The 10,357-nt window shown below is 27.8% G+C and overlaps 1 protein-coding gene across 1 annotated transcript; it reads right to left on the reverse strand.

Moving 5' to 3' along the window:
• On the reverse strand, positions 7,597 to 9,757 carry LOC109325089 (transcription factor MYB46-like). Its single transcript, XM_019557235.1, has 2 exons — positions 9,449 to 9,757; positions 7,597 to 8,348 (listed from the first exon to the last, which is right to left on the reverse strand). Exons 1-2 carry the CDS (start codon positions 9,721 to 9,723, stop codon positions 7,664 to 7,666), a joined length of 960 nt encoding a protein of 319 aa, XP_019412780.1. The 5' UTR covers positions 9,724 to 9,757; the 3' UTR covers positions 7,597 to 7,663.

Genomic DNA, 10,357 nt, shown 5'->3' on the forward strand with positions numbered 1-10,357 from the left:
TGATAGTTTTATCCTTAAAACTAAAGGAAAAAAGAATATTTCTAGTATCGAAGAGGATATTGGTCAAGTTGCAAAAACTATTGCAGTGGGAATGACCTATATAACATGGTTGAGAAAATTAGAGTGGTACATATAAATTAGTAAATTATTAACTCATTAATATTGATGGCATATGTTAGTTTGAATGTACATGCATGGCTTTGGTTATTTGGTAAATGATGGTTGCTAGCAAACTTCATTTAAATGAACAGATGTACAAATAAAACAATATTGTACTTCTACCAAGAAATATAGGGTCAATAATTTGCAAAAGAAGAGGATATTTAAAAACGGTTTCATACACAACCTTATTATTAATCGAGTATTGATCAAAATTAATTTTATATTAGTTTTAAGGATAAAAATATCATTACAAATATAAATAGAATAATATAATTATCATTTCGTTTTGCTTTTTATTTTATTTTGCACAACATTTCGCTCTTCAGTATCTGATCTTACTCTTATTAATCATGGTCTACACTTAATGATAATTGCAACCGTATGCTGTCAACACACGATCTCAGAAACTGCCTATAACTTTTGTACAACCTAGGCGAATGAATTTTCAGGTTTTCAAACTCTTATATTCTCAGAAATATCTCAACGTGAATTCAAAGTTGAATTTGAACTCACTACTCTAATACAATGAAAAGTTCTCCTGTCCACTAGCTTCTATGTTATGAGAAGAAGAAACTTAAGCTCTTGAGCATACTAACAAATCAAGCTAACACACTTCGAAGAGAAATCTAAGCTACATTCACAAGACTATATTGTATATTCACTCAATGAGTGTTACCCATTGTAATAGTTGGCCTTATCTATGTTGTAAACTTAAAATTCTTTCATTTTTAATTGTTAGGTTGCGTTCAAATATATTTTATTATTTTGGGTTATATTTATTGGGCTAGTAATCAGCTTAAATTTATTTACCTTTTGTATAATTTCTATGATTAAAATATATTAATTAGTTAGAATTTAAGTAGTTATAATTTAGGTAGAGTTAACTCTTTTATATTTTGTATATAATAAGTTAGACTAATTTCTTTGTAATGAATTCAATATCATATAAGTCAATAAATGGTGCATTCTATCAATGAAATATACAATTCTTTTATTGCTCCTTCATTTCAAATATGGTATGAGAGCAAAGTAATTTAGGCATTCTATGGTGTAGATGAAAAGAGTTGTTCAAGGAAAGAAATGTTGGAAGAAGAAAATGCAATTGTTCAAAGGGATTCTTACATTTTTGAGTTCAACAACTAGGTTTTAAGCCAAAATCAAAGTATTCTTATTCATTTTCTTGCTCTATTTCTTTATCATTCTCTTTTACACTATTCTCTTGTTACTTTCGAGCAAAAATTACTCATATTACATCATATTTTTCTCTTGTTATTCTTGAGTAAAACTGCTCATATTTTATCATATTATTCTTTTGTTATTCTGGAGCAAAAAATGCTCATATTATTATTATCTTGTTATTCTTGAAGAAGTATTGTTCATATTTCATCATATTCTAGATTTCTCTCATTCTTTAGTCAAGAAACCAATTCAGATGAATTCTTGAGTATTGTTATTCTTGAACAAATATTATTCATTTCATCATATTCTAAATTTCTCTCATTCTTTGGTCAAGAAATCAAGATGGTATTTGAGCATCCAATAATATTATTTGATATTTTTTATCTTCATTTTTTTGTGTTGATTCTTAATGAACAACATCATTACTTTCAATTTCAATTTATTATCTCCTAAAAATTCTTTTATTTATTCTATTAATTATCTCAGTACAATCTTGCTAATTTTGTGCTATATTTTGAAGAATTCTTTTATTTCTTGAAATTTCTTTTATTCCTTGAAATTTCTTTTATTCAAATGTCTTCTTTTACTATCTTTCTATACAATCCTTAAGTTGCATGAACATTGATTGAAATTGTTGAACAAAGACATCCATGGGACATATGCAAACTCAAGAGAGAGATACAAAGACATGCACTGAAAAATTAATTAGTGGCCTTCCAGCAAAGGCTTTGGAGCTTTCTCCATTCAATCATCTTTTGTTCACGTTAAAAGTTGTCAATATTCACTCTCCAGTTTGAATGAGTGTTAAAATATAATTTGTTATAATATTGTATTGAATTAGTAATTATTTTAAACACATTTATCTTTAGCATAATTTCCATGATCAAAACATGTATAAATAAATTAGTTAGTTGGAAGTTAGGTAAAGTTAAATCACTTATATTTTCTATATAATAGGTTGATTAATTTCTCTGTAACATTTCATTCAATTCAATATCATGTAATTCTTTCAATTAATAAAATATACAATTTTTTTGCTCCTTGATTTTTAATATGATGAGAAGGTAGGTTTTAAAAGTGCATTGATGGAGTCTACATGCCTTGGGTTTGAAAATAGTATTTGTTTAGAGCTTACATAGTATAGATATGGAAAGAATATTTGTAATATACTCGTTTTTAGTGAAAACATGTTACTCGTTGTGTGAAGTACAAGATGTTGTAAGTTGTCTGTCATTTGGAGGTAAACTAGAATAAAAAATGTAGTATTTTATATATCTCTATCACTGACCCTCTTCAATTCAATTTTCTTTATCAACTGTTTGAGGTAATTGGGTTAATGGAACTTAATGAAATCATTTTTCAAACTATTCTAAGTATTGCTCAAACTGTATGCTCTCGTAAAATGAAATTCATAAGAAAATAACACTTGTATAAAACAAGTACTACATAACGAAAATAATATAAGAAAATAATTTAGATGAACTTCAGAAAATATGAGATGATGTAATTAAACCAATAATGATAATTAAGGTTAACAATGAACCGAACTCGATATTTATTTGAGTCTCGTCTCATCGTTTATCTCAATAAACATAGTTCATGTACCATACGAGTCAAATTTGAACAAAAAATTAAGTCGTTGAATATATGAGTCAAACTTTAGCCAAATATAGTTTAACGTGTTAAGTTTATGAGCTTACTCGATTATATATGTATATAAATCGTATATGTACACATAGCTAGAGAGTATTTAATTTTATACATAGTAAATAAATAATCATCATTTAAGCTGACGAACTGAAACTATCTAACTAATGAGTTAGCTGAACAGCTTGTGAACTTTTGACGATCTAAACCAATTCAGTCAAAGCAAATTTCAATCAATTCGAATTCAAATTGAAAACATAGCTCATTTCAAACACAAATTGAATTTTTTACCAAACAAATTCTTATAGAGTTGAACCAAACTAAGCTTTGATTCGAATCAGTTTGTTTCCATCTCTAATAATAATAGTTAAATTGTGTTTAAAAATAGATCTAACTGGATAATAATATAACTTAAATAATTTGGATACAACTCAATATGAATGTGTCTTTCAATATGACAATGCATTCACCACAAATGTCATACATGTATTAAGATCAAATCTTTTAAAGTGATATTTAAAATCAAAACCATGGTAGATTGGCCCAAACAAGTCACTAGATGGAGTCGCGAATTTCCTATTGTTTCATTCGAATCATATAACTATGTTGAAAGTCACAATTACCTAATAATCCACAAATTTTATAATAAATAAACAATTATTACAAACATATCTTACAAAATAATATGACATAATTACCTTGTGGCTGAAGATTTCTGGTGTCAATGGTGGTGGAGGTATTTGATCCCCATAATTGATTCGACGCCTAAAACGACGACGTCTATATATAATACTGGAAATGAAAATAAGTAAGAAATAATAGATAAAGGAAAAAAAGAAGAAAGAAAGACAAAGATGAGTACCCAATAAAGTTAGGCCTATAACGAATGTTTGCTTGAGCAGCCATAGTCTAACTCAGTAAATGAGGACAAAGACACAGAGACTGAAATTTTAGACAAAGGGTGAAACAAGTTTTTGGATATAGAAAATGAGATGGGGTGAGGTTCATTACAATCTATATTTCTTTTATTAATGCTTCTTTTAGTTAAGTTTTATGTTAATAGCCTAAAATGGCCTTTACTAATTTTATTGTGATGATGATTTAAAAAATTACTATTTTATTAATCTTCACAATTAATACAATTGAATAAAAAACATTAACTTATTTTATTTTTTAAAACTTTGTAATAAATATTTTTTTAAATCAAGATACTATATATACGATTATAAATATGGAACATACTTATTTCAATATTATTTATTTTGAGTTACCTACCCCATATTCGACTATATATATTTTAAATGTAAATTAAAGAAACAAATTAATCTTCACATTTTTCTTGAATGAGGTCATTTTTAAGGTGCTTCTTTACCAAGTGAATGTATGAACTTTTGTGTTGTTTTTAATATAAAAGTAGTCATTATGTTTCACTTAAATTAAACTTTAAGTTTATTAAAAATTAAAAAAGTACAGTTTATCTTTTATTTCCTTCAAAAAATTAATAAATTTGCACAACGAATATTTTATTGGAAAATAAATTTCAATATATCTATACTATTAATAAAATAAATTGATAGTTTGATGACATTTTAGCCTTACTTTAAATCTCCCTAAAATAAAATTCATTATTATCATTAATAATAAATTTTATATTTATTTTTTAAAAGTTTAGTCAATATTTATAAATTTTATTTATGATAATATTAATCTATGATAACAAATTTTTTATTCTTTTAAAAATTTAAGATTGACAGGCCTGGAGTGCCTAATGGAGTTTACGGTAGAAATTATTGAAAAATAATTTAAAGGATAAATTTGAAAAAGATATAACTTAGGGACCAAATTTAAAAATAAAAAAATAATATAGAGAGCTTACATAAAATAGAAATTACAAAATCAACTTGAAAGCAAAAAAAATTGACAATGAACAAATAGAGTTAATCCAAAAATAACTTATTTCATTGGGTAATTAAAAAAAGAATAATAATAAGAGTTATATAAGTAACTTAATTGTTAAGTTATTATTTTTGACTTATAGGACAATTTCAAAAAATATAATGTACAATATTATATCTTTACTTTTATTCTCTGCAAAAAAGTTATAACCTCTCTGCAACCTATAAAAGTTCATCCATAACTTGGTAATCTCCATTATTTTTATTCTATCCGAATATATAAATTATAATAGAACCCTTTCAATCTATAAAAGTTTTAATTAATATAAATAAATTGATAAAACTTATTATAATGAAACAATAACAAATAATAATTGTTAGGTATTTTAAATGATATATTGGAGACATTAAAACTATTTCAAATTTTCAATGTGTACGTTTTTGGAAATGTGATATTACTTACTGAGAAATTACTTTTAAATTTAGAATACAGTTCTTATATATATAGAGGAGAGATCCACTTACTCAGAAATTTTTAATATTATATATATCAAATAAGATTTTTTAGATTAAAATGGAACTATCTGATGGACATTTTCTATCTCAAAAAGTGTGCAACTTCATGTACCATTGGTTATGATTAATCAGAAAAATACTTTATTATTGAAGTTTCAACTTAAATATATTTTTTCAACTAATCATAAGTATTGACACATAGAGTATATAGGACAGCAAATATGCTCCCTGTTATTGTTGAATTTTATATTAAATTGGACTTATTCCTTTTCACGGTCTTTTTTAAATATATTAAGTTTTATAATATATTTTTATTTTAATTTAAATCTATTTTATTCAAGTTTAGGTAAGACAGGCATGAACAAAATATAATTAAATTCTTACCAAAAAATAAAAATAAATCAGTATATATATAAATTTTAACTTAAATGATAGTATTAAGTAATTAGAAATGAAAGACTTCAAATAAATTCAACAAATTTTAATTTAACATTATTCAGTTAAATATAAAAATATAAATCCATAAGTTCGAGTTTATATTTAAACATCACAATTATTGTATCATAAGATTTTAACTTGCGTAGTTATTTAAAAGAAAGTAGGATAAAGGAGAATGCTGTTTGCACAAATCAGTATTGGTGCTGCAACAATGCCAAAAGTTACTTCCATATCAATTTCCAAAATTATATCATAGCTAAATTACACTAACATGCATCAACATTTTTTTAACATGAGAGTCAAGTAAATCTTAGCTAAATATTACAGCTAACATTTGAATAGACACTCACATCTAAGTTTAAGTTTTGTAACTTAACAAACTGAATTTATTTATTTTGGACAAAATACACTCTAATATTCAACGATTACTAACAAGTCTAGTAGTTGAACGAAGCTAGACCTCAAATATCATACAAAGTTAAATGTTGATGTTGGATCCCTTATCTCTTATCCATGGGGCAAATAGTACCCTAAAAGGGTGGAAATACTCAAAACAAATAATCGATCAAAGATTTTAATATGAGTTAATTAAAAGAGGAAAATTAGAACATTTTCTTTAATTTTATTTTCAGCAAATAAAGTATTCATGCATAAAATTCAAATATTAAAATGAAAAACTATTGAAAACTTACTTACCAAATTTAAATTTCTCCTTTTTAGCATGACAAATTAATTACTGCATAAAAGTTGAGTTTATTTTAAAACAATTACTAATTGCTTTATTAATTTCATAGTTGATATTGTTCTTTCATATGATCATATTCATTTCTTTTTGCATTATGTTGGGCAAGAAAAGAATCATTTAATTAACTAAACCTATTGAATCATGAACCTTATCTTCTCTTGAGCATATTTGTGCTTCAAACCAAGAAATTTTGAACCATGAATTTCATAGATGCAATATATGCAGGTTAATCATAATTTCAAAAATGGAATATTAAAAGTATTATTGATTAACATGGAGTGTCAAATTGTCAATAGACTCACCGAAGGGAGAAATATATAATGAACTGAAGAAATTTCAAATTACGACTTATTCTGTGTTTACATCATCTTGTACATTTGATACATGACACTGATTTCCAACACCACATTATTCCTTTTGTCATACACAATAATACTTACAATTCAACTAACCCTTATTCTTCTATTAACTTTCTTAAATGATCACTATTTCTCTCTTGATGAATGGATCCTTTGATTATTGCACCAACCTATTCTCGAAAACTGAGACAAAGTGCTTTACAAGGAAACCATTGGTACACAAACATTGCAACAAACTCATGGCCACTCTATACATAATTGGATTAACATTTGGTGTGTACAAATAATTTGTACAAGCCAGAAAAATATAATTGGGAACAAGGTAAAATATAACAAACTAAGGGGTTTGTGTAATTGTGTTTTTTATATTTGGAAGAACTTAAGGAGGGGAAATGGGTACCGAAGATTTTCATAAGGTGAAGTTTGGATCTCCTTGTATATTATATTTAGTATGTGTGTAACTGAGGAGAGTACATCTTCTATTTCGTAGTTTGTGTCACTTCATGTACCATAAACTATGATTGGACAAAAATACTTATTAATCAAATTTTAATTTAAATATATTTTTTCAACCAATCATAAACTCATAACATATAGATTAGTACTCATTGTGGGACAACAGATGTTACATGTAATTAAGAGAAATAAGTGAAAAATAGAGAATGAGGGAGAGGGAGAAAGAGAAGGAGGAGAAAAAGGGGTTTGATTTCAAAGATTGATACTTATTGATCAACTTGGAAATCAAGGAAAGGAAAAGAGAATATATCTTGCATCAAACACTCCAAATCCCATTCTCCCATTGTTAAGTTTTCCACCCTATGCCCATGATTTCCAAACCCAAACAAGTCCTCTACTTTGGAGCTTTGAATACGATTAATGTTATTGAAGCAACTATTAGTGAAGTGGTTGTTATGGCTTTTCACATCAATTAAGGCACTATTTTCCTCGATGTTTCTACTCTCTAGTGTAGGAAGGGAGAACTCTCTTTCTAATAACCCCATTTTGTTATTAGGCTCTAATATCCCATAATTACCATGATGCCTCTCTACCATGCCAACTTGGTTCATGCATGGTGCAATTTCATGAAAACCTGCTGAGACATTAGTCATGTCATAGTGATTATTCTTTATCAACATTGAAAAAGGATCAAATTGATCAGCAGAAACCATGGATTGCATGGATGATGATGAAGTTGATGTAGAGCAATCCATGCACATAGTAATGAGGTCATGTTCATTAATGGGCATGATCCCACCCAAAATATCATTAGGCTCATATGACTCATTACTATTGTTTGGTGATGTAGTGGAAGTGTTCATTTTCATCTTTTTCTTTAATGTGGAATTCCAGAAATTCTTTATCTCATTGTCTGTACGTCTAGATAGATGTGCTGCAATTTTAGACCACCTAAATTATTTTCAAAATTGAAGGATTAAGGAAGAGAAGTAAGAAAGCAAATAATACAATTTCCATGCACCCTAATGGATATATAGGTTATTAAAAATGAATTTGTAAGGAGTTTAATGTGTGTTTACATTGTTGATATATGTTAGGAGTCTCACATTTGTAGCATAACAAACTTAATGTGGTACTTAAGCTATGAGAATTTATCACACGATAGATTAGTCTTTTGAGTTATATTTTCCTCATACATTTAAGTCATAACAATTTGTCTTTAATTGAAAGTTATGTCACAAAAAGTGCTACCTATAGGCTGAAGTAATGTATATTACTGAATGCTGATAGGTAAATGAAGTCACCAAAAGAGAAAGGATTATCATCGTGTCAATGTCGATAAAGTGAAAGTTGTTATAGACATCAACCCTTAAAGTGGACGACAGTGTTAGGAGCCTCATATTGGATAGTATAACAAACCCATTATGGTACTTAAGCAATGATGATCTTTCATCTAATAGACCAGTCTTTTGAGTTGAGCTATCCTCATATATTTAAGTCCTAACAGTATATCATTGATGGATCAGGTGGTAATAATTCTTTCTAATAGTCAATAACTACAATTCATAAATAATATATTATGTGCTGTTAGTATAAAAAATTAGCGTAGAACTTATTTTCTTATTGTCAAATATATAAATTTTATTAGGAATAACCAATAATCAAATAAATACTTAATATAGGTACCATAACTTAGGAAATGGGTATGACCTATGTGGTTGCAGCTACAATTGTACTATGTGGAGACACTCCAAAAACCTCATTATCATGACTACAATTTTGGATTGTTAAGTGCAATTTAGAAACCTTATTTTCATATACTAATTTTGCTTTAAAATATTGATACTCATCATTGACTTTGCATCTAACTGTGTCCGTGTTCTTTATAGAAGACAAGTTTATCCATTTTGAATTTGACCTTTTCGTTCATAGCTCTAGAGAAAGTAAAAAAGAGTGTTACTAGCATTTCTCAAAGCTTGACAATGGATGAAAAGTAAAGCAAAGCAAAGAAAAATCTTGAAGTAAAAATGAATAGAGTAGTGTAGATGTACCTATTGCCAAGAAGGGAATGCAGTTGAATGATAAGATCTTCCTCTTGTGGTGAAAATGCACCACGTTTAAGGTCAGGTCTCAGGTAATTAATCCAACGAAGACGACAACTTTTTCCACACCTCAAGAGACCAGCATTCCTAGCAATGTCACTCCAACAACCTTGTCCATTAGTTAACATGTGTCTTATCAGCTTCTCATCTTCCTCAGGTGACCACAAACCCTTCCTTAACTTGCTCTTAATGTTGTCTTTCCCCATCATATCAGGTTTCCTCATTTGTCTCAAAGTCTATAGTGCTGAATGGTTTAGGCTTTTTCTTGTTTTGAGTGTGTTGCGATGGAGATATAAAAGAAAGAGCTATATAGGTGAATGATGTTTGTAAGAGAGAAATAGAAGGCTTCATAAGGTGGAAATGGTGATTATGATAGTGATGTGGTTGTAGGGTTTGCTTAAAATATGAATATGAGAAATAAAAAGGAGCAAAGATCCTCTTACTATAAAAAAAACAAAGAAAAGCTAACATGACACTTTTATCTTTTCATATATAATGATAATACTTTTGAAAATGTTGGACCACGTCTTGAACCAAAACCTTAAGGCATTAGTTTCATGGGTCTTTCCTTCTTATAAAGACTTTCACTCCTCCCCACATATCCAATGTGGGACTTCACACTTGAATAAACCCAACAATCTCCCCCTCAAGTGTGAGTACCACACACTTTCCGGTCCACTCCCCCTTTGTGGACAAGGATCTCCTCTCTCAAATTGTATCTCAAAGTATCTCCTCCACCAATAAAAACATACATATTAATTAAAAAAATTAAACATTCATCTTTTTTTCTATTTTTGCTTTAATTATTCATGCGTGAAATGGTTTAGAATAATAAATCTGTGTGAATTGTTTGATGGT

This window comes from Lupinus angustifolius, chromosome LG13, assembly GCF_001865875.1.
Source record: "Lupinus angustifolius cultivar Tanjil chromosome LG13, LupAngTanjil_v1.0, whole genome shotgun sequence".
Taxonomy (NCBI): domain Eukaryota; kingdom Viridiplantae; phylum Streptophyta; class Magnoliopsida; order Fabales; family Fabaceae; genus Lupinus; species Lupinus angustifolius.

Excerpts from the sequence above, each read along its gene's own strand:
- LOC109325089 (XM_019557235.1), bottom strand. The coding sequence starts at position 9,723 with ATGAGGAAACCTGATATGATGGGGAAAGACAACATTAAGAGCAAGTTA. Across the intron at positions 8,349-9,448 it reads CATTCCCTTCTTGGCAATAG|GTGGTCTAAAATTGCAGCAC; the intron begins GTACATCTACAC and ends AAAATAATTTAG.